Here is a 16,194-nt window from a genome sequence, read left to right as displayed (position 1 = left end):
TATAGCTGGTGGGCAAAGCTGTGGAAACAGGCCGTTGTAGGGCCCAAGAAGCACCTAGGGAGTGCTAGATGCAAAGACCCCTGCAATGCCATGCCCTGATGCTAAGGGTGATGCGGTGAGTGAAACTACTTAGAGGGTTATGGGTATGTTAAAAGTTAAGCTTGTGCCTAAAGTGTTGGCAGGATCAGTGCCTTAGGGAGCCTAGCTTTACCTCACAGCAGGCTCCCAGTTACACATTGGGCGCATTCCCAAGGCAAGGGTATGGACTGAGGCCTGGGATCTCTCTCTGACCGAGTACAATAGCATGGGTGTATCTAAGGAAGGGAGACTGAGCCTTCAGCACTAGTGTACAGCCTGAGGTTTCTGCTGTTAAGAGACCCCCTGGGTATGACATAACCAGTTACGCTGGCTCAGTTTGAATCATGTGACTAGTGAGAAGTACATGGATGGCAGGACTCTGCACAAATAGGAGCCAGTCTGTCACATACAGGGCATTTGACCAACTGTGGCCCTTATGGATGAGTAATCTTTTGGCACACAGCTGTGAGTAGCTGAATAACTTTTGAAGAAAGGAACTTCTGTTAAACGGATGAACTTTTACTGATCTCCAGGAAAGCAGCAGCTGTGATGCAATATTGGCATAGAGAACTCTGAGACCAGTGTATGCTGGGCTAATACCTAAATAAACCAAAACCCCCTTCAGCCAATGCAAGGTGTTGTAGGATACTTAACATAAGTGAACAGGATTATAGAATTCAGGCCAAGTAATTGCTAGAAATGTGTGATTTTTATTATTTCATATGAAATTCATATACATCTCTACCCTGATATAACCTGACCCGATATAACACGAATTTGGATATAATGCGGTAAAGCAGTGCTCCAGGAAAGCAAGGCTGTGCATTCCAGGGGATCAAATCGTTCAATATAACCCAGTTTCATCTATAACACGTAAGATTTTTTTGGCTCCCGAGGACAGTGTTATATGGGAGTAGAGGTGTATTAATATTTTTTGCAATATATATGCAATGTTCTAATTGTGTACTTAATGCATGTTAATATGTTTGAATAATTCATATTGATATAATTAATCACTACCATATTAATATTACGCACACTATCAATGTAACTTTGTATGTGATATATAAAATCACACACATTTGTAGCGATTACTTGGCCTGAATTCTATAATCCCGTTCACTTATGTTCAGTATCCTATAACAACTTGCGTTAGCTGAAGCAGACTTTGGCTTAAGCAGATGGGTGTTACACCATAGTACAAGTCTAGAAGGTGCCTGCGTGACCTTGGTAGTGGTAATGCATTTCTTCAGAACAAAGAGATAAGAGGTACACCTGGTACCATTAAAAACAAGGTGGAAAGATGACTGGCTAAATCTAGCCTTAGCTGAGGCACGGGGTACCTTTTTACTGGTGAACAGGTAGGATAGCCTTGGGGTGTTACTTTGGAAGCATACCTCCTGTGTAAGGTGAACTTAGTATGCCATGAGATGGCTTCCTGAAAACTGGTATTGTATTGAGCTGTTTTTCCCCTGCACTATACTACTGACTTTTCCACAATAAACTAGGCTGATATTGGTTATTTGGTCTTGAGTATATTTCATACAAACCAACATGTGATCAAGCAATTGATGATACAATTTATCACCTGCTGAGAACCATAGACTATCAGGGTTAGAAGGGACCTAAGGAGGTCATCTAGTTCAATCCCCGGGCAGATTTTTACCTCAGTTCCCTAAATGGCTCCCTCAAGGATTGAACTCACAACCCCGGGTTTAGCAGGCCAATGCTCAAACCACTGAGCTATCCCTTCACCCCAAACCAGCACTAAAGAGCTTCCCTACCTGTGTGACTGTGAGGATAAAGCCTTTCCATTCCTCCCCACTGTCATAGTCCTCGACCTGAGAGAATAAAAAGTAGAAACCTAAGAGTGACTCCAAAACAAAGTATTCCCTGGTCTCTCCTGTGTGTGTCCCTCTCACAATCCCCTGAGTCTGCATTTTTAAGTTGACTTGAGCACAGCTCTCCTAAGGAAACCAGCTGGAACTTGTCAGGTTTCCTCACTGTCACCTCTTATCTACCGCCTTTTTGTGCTGAGTGTTCAATCTGTACTCTGACTACGGGGACCATATTTCCTTAAGGGAAAACAGGACACCACGCAGGGCTGGCCTGAGCCCTGCCTGTCCCCCGCCCAAGCCCTGCCTCCCCACCTGGACAGGGCTTAAAGGGACTGTCCAGGCCAAAACAGGACATATCGTCACTTAACTTTGACCTCCACTGGCAGCTCCCCTTCTGATTCAATGCACAGGATGCCATAGTGACTACCTACCTTGAGACTGAAGACAGGTACAATCCCTCTGTATGACTCCCTCAGACTCCTTCTCACATAATGTGGAGGGGGTGGTAGGCTTTGGAAAATGGATTCCCTTTGCCCAGTACTTAGCCGGGGTGAAGGGTGAGAACAGGCACTTTACAGAGAGGCAAAGGCACCAGTACCTCATCACTACACTTCTGCCTCTCGGTGTGTATGGGGAGGGGCACAGTAGGGGATGAAGACCTCCATGTAACTATTTTTTGGGGGGAAGAGTATTGTTCCCCCTCGTGTACTCCCTGCCCCACTTTCATCTTCACTGTTCCCTCTTGCTTTCTTATCTCCTTTTCCATCCTTCTCTCCTCCTCCCTTCCCCCTCACCCTTACTGTATGTGAGAGACAAGGGAAGTAGAAGTAAGCATTGCACCAGAGGCAGACCTGGGTTTCCTAACTGGCCCTGCCACCGACTTGCTGTGTGACCTTGAGCAAGTCACTTTTAGTTCTGTGCCTCTGTTTCACCTCACGTCTTGTCTGTCTTGCCTAGCTAGACTGTAAGCTCTTCAGGGCAGGGAGGGTCTCTCTGACTAAGTGTATTTCCAGTGCCCAGCACAATGGTGTGCCACTCGTGCTGGGGGTGCTATGGAATGAATACAATAAGTGAAGGAGATAACATGGAAGGGGAGGTAGAGACAGGCGGAAGTTGAGCCCTAACACTGGCCAGGAGGAGCTGGGGGGAGGAGAAGCCCCCTTGCTTCAGCAGGGAGCAACAGTGACCATGCGTGCAAAGGAAGCCCTGCAAATGCCTCCCAGGGCTGGAAAGAGGGGAGTGCCATGGTCCCAGAAGATGAAGCCCTGGAGACTCCTCCCTAGGCCAGGAGTGGCAGTGTTCTTTCCCAGAGGCAGGAGGTTCCATTCTGTATGCATTTATTATTTAAACAAACTAGAGTGTTTCCAAAATGCCCCTCCCCACCCCCAAAAGGCAGTGGGTATCATGCGCCAACCTTTGAAAAATAACAGCCCTGCCATTGCTTTCTGCTATGTTATGGTGATCAGGAGCAGCTTGGATCAACGTGGCCAAGGTGCGTAAGTCATGCCTTTCCAGCTTCACTGGGTTCACTCACTTTCAGCTCCACTTTCTCATTTCTCAGCATCAGGATAAACTGTGCACCGCACTTTTCATCTGGATAAACATTCACTACTGATGTCGAATTCGTCAGCTGTAGTTTCTCTAAATACTGAGAAAGGAAAGAAAGATGGGGCATGCATTAGAGCACATCTAAACAAGTCAGCTGTTCCCAGCAGACACTAACTGAAACAAGAAAACACTAGCATTTTCTTACATTTGAGATTGGTGCCATTAACATACATGGCAAAACAAAGTCCTTTATTGCTTCTTTTAGAAGCTATTTTCAGCTACAATATACATTTTGGGAAAACTTCTCACCACTCTTCAGTGTGGGTATGCAGCACGGACCCCAGAATTCAACAACATTCCCAGACTGATTACAAATTGTGCTAGATTCAGCCCTGGGTTACACTGATGTTTCCCATATGGAGATAGGTAGCTATTTTATTGATTCACCCTGGCAGCCAAATACGGTGGGTCTCATTAGCTGCAATAGAGGAGCATAAAAAGTTTAGTCTCTTTGGAGCAAGAGGTAACTAAATGGTGGGACAGAGGTTGTCCTGCATGGAGAAACCCTAGGAAGAGACCACTTAGCAGAGAGGGCAAGGTAAAATATATGGACCCTATCATGCCAATAAACACACAATATGAATATTTATTGGCAGTATAGGGCCTGTCGTGGGGTGTACCCATCACTGTACCCATGATAGGCATCTTTAAGGAGAATAAGCCCAGCTCAGCTCACCTGTAAGCAATCAACTCCTTTGGTAGCTAGTTGGTGGCTAATGAGCACCTGCCTCTGATAAAAGGCAACCAGATGTCAGTTAGGGAGACTACTCCTAAGATGAGGGGTTCCCAGGGAAAGGAAATAGCTCATCACAGGCTGGGCTCCCTACAGCCATGTGCCGTCAGGAGAAGAGTTGCAGTTCGCAGGAAAGCCCTGGCTCCAGATAAAAAATCAAGATTGAGAATTAGCAAAGGGCTTGGATGTGGGATTGATAAACTCAGAAGGAGTCTGTTTCCTGGATGAGAAGCCTGGGTGTAGTTCAGTCATGCACTTCTGTGAACTTCCCAATAGTAAATCAGACCTTTGGTAATGGGAATGCTGTTTGACATGCTAAAGCCACTCAGGGAAATCGAGGAAGGGTGCACTTCCGCTGGCAGCAAGGGGTGCATATGGATGGCACATGCTGTTGATAGGCTCATAAAGTTTAGTTTGAGCTCCCCTCATCTGTGCTCTTCTCCAGGGGGTGTAGGTTGTGGATATCTGACTGCTCTGAAGCCACTTCACTGTGGCTACTTTATACTGAGATGAAGCTGTAAAACTCTTCTCTCTGCCCTAAGGTTCCCCCAAGCATGCCACTGGCAAGAACATTAGAGCTACAATGAAAAACAAATAACAAATGTTAGAAAGCTGGAAATGCAGCTTTAAGGTGACACCTCTTACACAAAACATCCACACAACTTTCTAGCTTCGAGCCCTGTAGACTAACAATAGGAGTTACAGTACTTCACTAAATGTTCCCTCTAGAAGTTCTCGTTATGGTTGACTTACGGGAGCACAGGAGGTGTCTGTGACTATGCATGGATCTGCTAGAGAAAAAAATAAAGGAGAAAACCTCTTTCTTTCTGTCTATCACAAGGCCATCTCAGTATGTACATCCTGTGATGGGGAACATTTCGGGGATGGTGCTTGAGTTCTGTGGAAATGTAGAGTAAAAGTTTGTTAATTCTTTAGGGTAACTACCTGGGAATTGCTGGTGCGAGCGTCTTGCTCAGTCACCTTCTGATTGGAAATGAACAGCACTTACAGCTCCATTCATTGACAGGGCCACCCAGAGGATTCAGGGGGCCCCTTCCATACAAAAAAGTTGCAATACTATAGAATACTATATTCTCGGGCTCGAAAAGTGGCCCATTAGCTTAGTCAGGACCAGGTTACAGTTCCAGGGAGGGACTGGAGAGCGTGAGTAGGGAAACACCTTCTCCAGCCCCTTGAGAAATTGGGCTACCATGGGGTTGGAAAACACAGAATGCCCCAACTCCCCTGGGTGGAACGCCGAAATGGCAGCCAGATGTACTTTAATTGAGGAGGGGGGCGAGACCTTGATGTTTAAGGTGCAGCAGGTATTGCAGGATAACTGGAACAGAGGCCTGAAGCAGCTGTATATGCTTTGGTTCACACTAGCAGGAGAACCTCTTCTACTTAGCGAGGTATGCCACCCTAGTGGAAGGTTTCCTACTGCCGAGGAGAATTTGTCGCACCTGAAGAGAGCACTGGCTCTCCATCACGTTCAACTACAGAGTTTCTACGCCATGAGATGCAGAGATTGCAGGTTCGGGGGGAGCAGGTGCCTGCGGGCCTGCGTGATGAGATCTTGGTGCAGGGACAGAGCAATCGGGTCGGCTACTGACAGCTCCAGCAAAGTCGTAAACCAATGTTGGCGGGGCCAAGCTGGGGCGATGAGAATCTTTACCACCTGGTCTCTGCGAATTTTGAGAACTCTGTGGATGAGCAGGAGTGGTGGAAGGGCATACTTCAGGCTCCCGCTCCAAGGGATCGCGAAGGCATCTGCGACTGAGCCCAGACTGTGGTTTTGGAAAGAGCAAAACAGCAGGCATTGACTGTTGTCGCTGGTGGCAAAGAGGTCCATTTGGGGAAATCCCCTCTTCTGGAAGATCAATTGCAAGACATCTGGTCTCATGGACCATTCATGCATGCAGTACAACCTGCTGAGGTGGTCTGCCAGCTTGTTCTGCTCCCTCGGAAGGTATGACACTAAGAGGTGTAATCAGCGGGCTATACAACAGTCCCATAGGATAAGGGCCTCTCAGCAGAGGGGAGAGGATGGGGCTCTGCCCTGTTTGTTATGTAGAACATGGCGGTAGTGTTGTCTGTCAGAACTGTCAAGCTGTGACCTGTTAAAGCAGTGTGAAAGGTTTGGCAGGCTAGGCGAACTGCCCTGAGCTCCTTCACATTGATGTGGAGCAATATTTCATCCTTGGACCACAAGCCTTGCGTCCGAAGGTCCCCCAGGTGCACTTCCCAGCCGAGGTCTGACGCGTCTATTACTAGCATCAGCGTGGGTTGTGGTGCGGCGAAGGGGATCCCTTTGCAAACTACCTGCAGGTTGAGCCACCAGCGCAGGGAGTCCAACACCTGGGCAGGGATTGTCACTTCAAGGTCTAAGGGGGTCTCCGCCCATGCCATAAGATCGGACTAACCACAATTGTGAAGTCCTGAGCTGTAGTCGAGCGTGTTTGACTATGTGGGTGCACGCCGCCATGTGTCCTAGGATCTGCAGGCAGCATCTGGCCATGGTTGTGGGGAACCTCAGCACTGAATCTGTGGCACGCTGGATGGCCAGAAATCTGGATTCTGGGACGCTCGCTCGTGGCTGTACCAAATCAAGGACTGCCCCAATTAACTCCAACCTTTGTGTTGGTATCAAGGAGGACTTGGGCACGTTGACTAGAAGGCCTAGCCTGCGGAATACGTCCAGTGCCACCGCCACATGGGAACGGACTTCCTCCTTGGACCGACCTGCGAGAAGCCAGTTGTCTAGGTATGGGTATACTTGAATTCTCCTTTTTCGTAGAAAGGCTGCCACTACCGACATGCATTTTATGAACATGTAGGGGGCTGCTGCCAGGCCAAAGGGTAGGACTGTAAACTGGTAATGGTGCTGGTTTATGGTGAACCACAGGAACCGCTAGTGAGCGGGATGAATAGCGACGTGAAAGTACGCATCTTTCATGTCGAGTACACTGTACCAATCCCCCGGATCCAGGGATGGAATAATAGTGCCTAGGGAGACCATGTGGAAGTGGACCTTGACTAAGAATTTGTTAAGTCCATGCAGGTCTAAAATGGGTCAAAGACCCCCCTTTGCTTTGGGAATAAGAAAATAACGGGAGTAAAACCTTTTGCTCCTTAGATCCCGAGGGATGTCTTCCAGTGCCCCCGCCTCAAGGAGCATCTGTACCTCCTACATAAGGAGTTGTTCATGAGAGGGGTCCCCGAAAAGGGATGGGGAAGGGGGGTGGGAGGGAGGGAAGGAGAAGAACTGAAGCGTGTATCCCACTTGTACCATGCGTAAGACTCAACAGTCTGATGTTATATGGGACCACGTATGGTAGAAGCAGGACAAGTGGTTCAGGAAACATAGGGAAAAATCCAGTAACTGGCTTGGTATGCTGTCTTCGAGTGCACCTTCCAAACCCTTGCTTGTTGCCAGGTTGCGGCTTGTCCTGGCCCTGACCTTGGCTAGGCGTGTTGTCTCTGCCTCTCCTATGATACAGCTCCTGCCTAGGGCAGGGCTGGTATTGTCTTTGCTGAGGCAGCTTGGGCTTGAAAGGTTTCCTCTGCAGTACCGGGGTGTGCATTTCCAATGACTTGAGGGTTGCCCGGGAGTCTTTGAGGCTATGCAGCCTGGCATCCGTTTGGTCCGAAAAGAGACCAGACCCTTCGAAGGGGAGGTCCTGAAGGGTATTCTGGACCTCTGGCAGAAGACCTGAAGCCTTCAGCCACACCGAGCACCTCATCACCACTCCTGAGGTGATTGTTCTGGCTGCTGCATCTGCTGAGTTGAGAGAGGCCTGCAGAGAGGTCGTGGCTACCATCTCTGCAGCTTGAGGTCTTCAAACCACAATTTGAAGACTTCAATAACTCAGACATAGGTTATGGGTTTGTTATAGAAGTGGACGGGTAGGGTTCTGTGGCCTGCTTTGTGCAGGAGGTCGGACTAGATGATCACATTGGTCCCTTCTGACCCTAGAATCTATGAATCTTTCCTTTACCCACGAGGGCTGCAAACTCAGGCTGAGTTAAAACTGGGTCTGTTCAGGATCGCCTGCTGGTTCGCGATCCTCTACTGGAGGCCCCAGAAGAATAGACCTTCCTGCCAAATAGGTCTAGACATTTAGCCTCTTTGGCCTTAGGTGCTGGGGCTTACTGACCATGTCGTTCCTGTTCATTGACCGCTGAGACGACCAGTGAACAGGGGGCTGGGTGACAAAAGAGGAAGTCATATCCCTTGGAAGGGGCAAAGTACTTCCGCTCTATGCCTTTTGCTGTTGGCGCGCTAGAGGCCGGGGTTTGCCAGACCATCTTGTAGTTGGACTGGATTGTCTTTATGAGCGGGAGTGCAATTCCGGAGGGGCCCTCAGGGCTTAAGATGTCCACCATAGGATCTTCCTGCTCTACTGCTTCCTCCGCCTGTAGGCCCAAGTTCTGGGCTACCCTGCAGAGCAGCTCCTGGTGCACTCTGTGGTCAATTGGAGGAGCCCCGACACCGCAGTGCCCACCCTGGCTTCATCTGGGGATGATGAAGAGGTGAGGGCCTTCTGCATCTCGTCTTCCAGCCCTTCGTGTCCTTCCTCGCATGCTGGGGGCTCCTCCGGTTCCTGCCTGACAGACTGCCTCCAGGATGGCGCCGGGCTCGGTGCCACTTCCACTCTCCTGTGTTCCAGAGAAGCGTCTGGTGGCCTGGATACTGTGGCCTTCTTGGGTGTGGAGGAGGGCTTGTGCAGCGACCAAGAACGATGCACTGAATAGCCAGATCTTGAGGATCTGGGGGAGGGCCCCTGCTGTTGGTGATAGGCCCATGGTGTCCAAAAGGTCCCCTCAATTCCTGGTGGGTCAGGGGCAACTGGGAATCACCAGAGGCCGAGCTTGATCGGGCCTGACGCCAGGACCAGTGCCGGGATGGTGACCTTGATTGGTGCACCATTGCTGGCTTGCCTCTTGATGGCACTCTAGAAGACAGTGCTGGAGGCTTCTCTTTGGCAGGGAGGGGGCTTGCTGCCGACAACTGGATGAGGTCCTTTGCTGCCTCAAATGAGTCTGGTGTGGATGGCAGTTCTAGGAGCTCCTCTAGCCCTTCCTCTGCGCTCAAGGCGCTTAGCCCAGGGCTCAATGGTGCCGGAGCCACCGGAGCTGGAAGATGTCCTGGGGCAAAGCTTCCCTTTTGAGTGTTTTTTTGCTTGGGGGGGGGGGTGCCAGCTTCCTATGTGGGGAGCGCCCTGGGCTTGTAGACTGGCCCTTTGACTGTGCCGGTGAGGTCGAATGGTGCCAGGGGTTTTCTCGTTGCCTCAGTGTGGCATGCTTGCAGTGCCCCACTGGTGCCGGATCATGAACAGATGCTGGGGAACTCCACATCGAGGATGCTGGCGCCAAGGCCAGATGGCCCAAGGCTGAAGGTTGCAGCACGACCTCCTTGAGTAGCTGCTTGAGGTGAAAGTTTCTTTCTTAGGCCTGGTCTACACAGGGGTGGGAGGGGAGGGGATCAATCTAAGGGTACGTCTTCACTACCGGCCGTATCGGCGGGTAGCAATTGATTTCTTGGGGATCGATATATCGTGTCTCATCTAGACGCGATATATCAATCCCCGAAAGTGCTCCTCTCGACTCCGGAACTCCACCAGAGCGAGCGGTGGTAGCGGAGTCGACAGGGGGAGCCACGGACATCGATCCCGTGCCATAAGGACGGCAGGTAACTCAGTAGGTATTCACGTAGCTGAAGTTGCGTATCTTAGATCGATCCCCTCCCCTAGTGTAGACCAGCCCTCAGATATGCAATTTCAGCTACGAGAATAGCGTAGCTGAAGTCGATGTATCTTAGATGGACTTACCTCCTGTCTTCAAGGCGTGGGATCAATGGCTGCGGCTCCCCTGTTGATTCCGCTTCCACCTCTCGCTCTGGTGGAGTTCCGGAGTCAATGGCAGAGCATTCAGGGATCGATTTATCGTGTCTAGACGAGACACGATAAATCAATCCCTGATAGATCGAGCGCTACCCGCCGATCTGGCGGGTAGTGTGGACATACCCTTAGTCCTTGGCTTAAAAGCCTTACAGATCTTGCAGCGTTCACTCTGATGTGATTCCTCCAGGCAACGGAGACACGATGGGGGTCACTAATCAGCATAGGCTTGTGGCATGTGGTGCAAGTCTTAAAGTTCTGGGCCTGCGGCACGCCTTGCAGCCCAGGGCTGATGCTGAAGACAACTTCCAACATCTAAGCAAAGAAATCTTAACTATCTATTATTAAGAAGTGCTAACTACTGATAACTGTTAACTGCTGATAACTATGCTAAGGGACACTCACAAGTTGCCGTTAGAGATGGTAAGAAGGAACTGAAGGGGGCTCAGGTTGGCAGGGGTATAAATGCACCAGAATGAGGTGCCACTCTGGCGGGGCTCCCCTGCCCCCCCACCAAGAGCCTATAAGGGAAAAAGTTTCCGACGTCTGTGCACGTGGCGTGTGCACACCTAATGTGTAATAGATGTGAACAATCACTCGAAGAAGAACTGGATCCCTTATCTATAAAATGGGTCTCAGAAAAAAATCCCTGCCCACGCTGCTCTGAGAAGCTATACATAAACACGTGGATGTTGCGAGCAGAGTTTCAACCATAGTTCAAACAAGGCAGACTATGTCTGTGTGGGATATGAAAGAACTTTTGCTTTATATTGGCCCTCATTTCTGAGGTGCAGATTTTTGGCTAGAAAGGCAGAAGCTCTGTGTTGGAGCAGTTTATTGGACAGACTGGTTTAAGTACAGATATGCAAGATGCGGAGGATGTGCATATTATAACTATACTGCACCTTTCACCCTGACTGATCTCCAAACAGTTTAAAAAAAAGTGTATACACACATACAGCAGCTGCTTCTGAAGTAAACATGAGGGAGGGAAAGTCTTAGTCAAGGACTGGACAACCCCCCTTGCTCTCATAAGTGCCATGTGCAACATGTTCTTGAATGACTCTGTCTAGTAAATGGGGTGGTTTCAATTAATTCTCATCTCAAAAGTGAATACAGAGAATAGCCTGAATGACTAAGAATCTTGCTAGGAGCAGATACATTTTTTATCATTTTCTAACAGGCTCTCTGTTACAGTGCTTGATACATGCTCCATGGTTTCAAAGATGTGAGAACAGCGATGGGAGAGGCACTTGCAGTAAATGAGTATATACGCACTTGGTGAAAGTGACTACTACAAATAATCATATATACATACACACAAGCATGTTGTACTACTCACGGTTGGAGTTTTCTTATCACTATAAAAGAAAAGCGTAGTTCCTCTGAGTTCTGTCCAGTACTGTTCAAAATCCTATTGGAAAAGAGCAAGTGGCAGTTTACCTGGAAAATCATTTTAGCCCTCAAAGAAAAGTGAATGAAATATGGATAAGAAAACTACCATAACCCAGGTGGGTTTATTTCAGTGTTTTATAGTTTGGAAAAGGTCAAAAACCTTCTGCTTATAACTTCCAGTAAATGAAACAATTTGTAAAATTATTTCATTCCAGGTCAGGAATTCTGATATATAGACTTCGGGGCTGATTCATTATTGTGTTACTCCAGTTTATGCCAGTGTAACCCTATTGGCTTCACTGGAGTTATTCAAGTTTAAAACTAGAGCAGCATCATAGTGATCCATGTTCAATATCTTGGTTATAGTAACTGACCAAGTATTGGAATCAGTATGGATTATCAATAGCACGGACAATTTCTCAGTACTGATGACCAAGTAGTTTATATATTTTTTGACATTTTTGTCCCTCATTTAAAATGTGAACTCCAGCCTGGGGAAGAGAACTGTTTAATAGCTTTTATTTTTTACATTGCTCTCCCTAAATTGCATAAAAAGTAGACTCTGTACTGAAAACGGATGAAAAGGAGAGCTGGACTTGTATTAATTCAGACTATAACGACTGTGAACTAGGGTGGGAAACAGGATTTGGGTCATCTAGGGCAAACAGCAAACTAGACAAAATGCAGACTTTCCTCTCACCCCAGTCATCAAGTCAGTTTGTTTTAATTATTTAAAGCAGTTAGGGATCAGCACAAACTCAGTCACTTATTGTTCATCATAGATACACTTTCTTTATAGACCTCTGTATTTATTCCATGATTTCTACTAAAAACCTGGACTCCTTACATCTTCCTCTATTGACTGGGAATGTATGATTACTGCTTTAGGTAGTGAATATCTGTCTAGACACCTTCTGAAGACATGAAAGGGCCAAGATTTTTAAAAAAAAAAGTGTGTGTGTGTGTAAGTAAAGTTAGGCAGGCTACTAAGTCCATTTCTAGGTGTGACGGGTTACCCCCCACTCTGATGCAGTGCCACTTAAGGTAGTCCACCTGTTCCACCAGCCTGGGCTACCTTACCCTGTCCTGCTAAGCCAGGCCCCTAAGCCTCCTCTAGCACACACACAGGTAGGGACACACCCAGTTGCAGAAAGGCACAGACACTGAAATCAGTACTGCATGGGAAAGCTTTCAGCTAAGGAACTGCTCAGCACTCAAGGGCACTCCCCCTCTGGAGAGTAAACCCCAAATTGTACTGTCTTGCACAGAGAAATGTACAGCATAAGCTAACGGAAATTTGCCTTCTCCTTCAATGTGCAGAGAGAGATGCACAGCTTTTTGCCCCCGCTTCCCACGTTATGAATTGCACAAACTGGGTTTAAAACAAAAACAAGTTCATTAAGTACAAGAGGTGTATTTTAAGTGATTGTAAAGGATAGCCAACACATCAAAGCAGATTACCTTAGTAAATAAACAAAAATAGCAAACTTAGCTTAACACACTAGATAGGTAGGATATAAATTAGCAAATTCTCACCCTGAGTGATAAACAAGCTGGCAGATTCTGAAGGCACAAGCTGCTTTGGCTTTCTCAGGTTTTCATATACAGGCTAAAGATCCCTTTAGCCTGGGACCATCACTTCCCACAGTTCAGTCCTTGCCCCTCAGGTGTTTCCAGGTGTGTTGTTGTAGGGAGAGTAAGGACCCCCCATGATGTCATTGTCCCCCTTTTATACCTTCTTACTCACTGCAAAGCTCTTTTGCTGTGACCTGGGTCAAACAGTTCCCACTGTGTAGTGCTATCTCTGAGACATTTCTGTTGTACACAGTTCCTGGGGTAATCCTTGTGCGCGTGTGCATTTCCTCAATAAGCCATTAACACTGTTTGGCCTGTTTACTGTCGTACCTGGCAGGCTGCTTGTGAGTGTTTTTCAACTTCACTACACGTTTCGGTAACACATACATAGCCAAACTTCATAACTTCACATACAACGATAGCACATACAATCCAATGAGATATTAATGTCTAGCAGATCAAGCCTTTTAGAATACCTCACAAGACACACTTTGTACAAAACACGTCCCAATTACATGACAGTGGTGAATGTTGGGGTGTCAGGATGTCACACTAGTACCTAACTAAGTGAGGTCTGATTTTTTTTTTCAAAAGTGCTTATTGCCCACTAGCAATCATGTGGAATCCCCATCATTAGAGGTTTTTAAGAACAGGATGGATAAACACTTGTCAGGGGCAATCTAGGTTTACTTGGTCCTGCCACAGCACAAGGGGCTGGACTTGATCTACATTTCTAGGATTCTATCATTGATTTCAGTGGGAGATGTGGTATACAGGCTGTAAAACAGTCATTAGATAATGTCTCTGCTAACCTGGGCCAAATGGAAACTAGTGGAAGGCAAACAAATCCAGAGATGAAAGCCTTCACATCCTGTCATTGTTCCCCTGAACAATCTAGTCCCACAAAGATTAATATTAACTGTACTGGTTTGTTCCTTCACCAATATCTCCCTCTAACCTAAAGCTAGATTGTTACACTCCCAGTGACTCTTTATCTACTTCCCCTTTCAATGACGAAAGACTATCGATCTGCAACCAGCCATAGCCTTATTGTTATAAATCTTCCCTATAATGAACATGCTAGTTAGTGATGGGAAAGGCTGTAAGACACTTGCAATTAAATACTCTGCTCTCTTGTCTGAGGATGCATGAGAAGCATATATTATGGGCAAAGCCTCTCATTTTGGGATTTTATTTGTTTAAAATTGCCCAAGTATTTATTGGTGTTCATTACAAAAATTAAAAAACAAGTGAAAATCAGTGCATAAAATTAAATTAATAGTTTTCTGGGTAAATACAAGGGTGGTTAATATTGAGAGACAGGAGGACAGAAAAAAGCAACAAAGAGAAAAGGAAGAGTATTGAATGTAAAAGCAGTTTCAGGCAGTGGTGTATTTCATGAACTCTACATTAACAGTATGTATACATATGCCCATGCAGGCATGTGTCTCTTCCAATACCTTGCCTTACTTTAACAGACAACCTCACATTTACACATAGGTGGAGGTGTGTAGGTTAATAATAAATTAGTCTAATGTCATGGATTGGATTTTTAAAAAAAATAACTAACATTCAGGTGAAAATCAGTAAAACCTTTTGTAAAACCTGGGGATTTTTTGGTAAAATTTGGTTTAAAAAGAGAAAGAAAAAGGGCCTTGATTATGGACTAGTGAATGAAGATAGTAAAACTGTAAAATGGATGTACTTTTTTGGCAAAAAAGTGAGAGTTTCTCACACCAGGGTAAACACTGCAAGTCTGCTAGGTCTGACAAACGAAGGCATGCAGGATATTCCCTCCCTTCCCCAAAACCTCTACCTGGTGACCTCTCCCCCATAAACTTCAGTCTCAAAATAATACTTTTCAGGAGCTCTCCAGAACCACTTGTGGATTAGTGTGCTTCTCCCCACAGAATTCTTGTAACTTCTGAATTGATAAACTGAGGGATGTACACTGCACCAAGCATGGAGCTGATACATGTTTCTCTCCAGCCCCGTTGCAAAGCAGACGCAGACTGCGAATCTTTATCTGCTTCTCAAAGCATGAGAGGCAGCCCAACTTGGTGCTGCCTCATACAATGACCTTGTGGCAAAGTTACAATTTGGACCAAGAAAACTGGCAATATTTTACAAGAAGAATATTTACTTTTGAAAATGAGTACTCGGGAGACTTGATCCTCTCATACAGCTATAGTTGTCAGGCTCCCCACTTTGGATAACATGTAAAAGAAGAGGGGTCTGATTCTTCACATGCCACTGTAGCTCCACTGAAGTCAGTGAATTCCCCCCCCCACACACACACACACAAAGCAAGCTGACACAAGGGCTATGCACCACTTTAATCTCTCATAACCCCCTGTTTTGAAGGCTTAAGTAGTGCATAGTCTTTATATAGACTCTCTGCACAGGCATGAATTTCACCCTAATAAGAATGAGCAAAACTAGTCACTCTACAAGCTCTATATATTCAGGAATGTTTTTGGGTCACGGGTAAACAACCTCACCACTGCCTATAAATAAGGTGCACAGACTTAGTCACCTTTATTCCAACTAAAATTAATAAAATTGTGAACCCGTGCTGCCCTCTCAGCATAGCACTTGCTCTGTAACTGACTGTCCAGAACTGCCACTTCAATTGCATGTAATGTTAGTTTTCCCTTTTCCGATTTGTTGTGTGATAATGCTGTGGCCCAAGTGATAATGGCCATGTTCTACTCATGGTGTTACTGCATTTCAGAGGTGGCTGAAGTGATTCCTATTTGTAAAATGCTTGGGGATTAAGAGCAGAGGCATTATATAAATGCACATTTATTAATATTAAAACTACCGGTGGGAAAGTGCTACTAAACATGGCTATTTCCATCATGCTAGATAAAATGAAGAAATGTTTTAGAATAAGTCTGATTGCTACTAACTATTTGAATAGCAAGATTAGTAGTTTACTTGTGGTTTCTTGGTGTTTCGGTTTACTGTGCTACCTATTCCTATACATGTGAATCACTGTGCTATTTTTGTCTTTCAACCATCCATCCTTAGTAGCATATAACTCCTGTGTGCTCTCTGGCTCCAT

The 16,194-nt window shown here is 46.5% G+C and overlaps 1 protein-coding gene across 5 annotated transcripts in view; it reads right to left on the bottom strand.

Annotated features, from left to right (window-relative positions):
- The window catches only part of STAP1 (signal transducing adaptor family member 1), a 39,354-nt gene that overhangs the window by 15,418 nt on the left and 7,742 nt on the right, over positions 1-16,194 (bottom strand). For all 5 annotated transcript variants that reach the window (XM_050945051.1, XM_050945049.1, XM_050945053.1 and 2 more), the window contains 3 exons: positions 11,500-11,571; positions 3,451-3,564; positions 1,863-1,919 (listed from right to left, as the gene is read on the bottom strand). In XM_050945051.1, coding sequence (XP_050801008.1) covers positions 1,863-1,919; positions 3,451-3,564; positions 11,500-11,571 — 243 coding nt within the window. The remainder of the gene's footprint in view (positions 1-1,862; positions 1,920-3,450; positions 3,565-11,499; positions 11,572-16,194) is intronic.

Source organism: Gopherus flavomarginatus, chromosome 3 (genome assembly GCF_025201925.1).
Source record: "Gopherus flavomarginatus isolate rGopFla2 chromosome 3, rGopFla2.mat.asm, whole genome shotgun sequence".
NCBI lineage: Eukaryota > Metazoa > Chordata > Testudines > Testudinidae > Gopherus > Gopherus flavomarginatus.
This window is presented reverse-complemented; position numbering and strand designations above follow the sequence as displayed.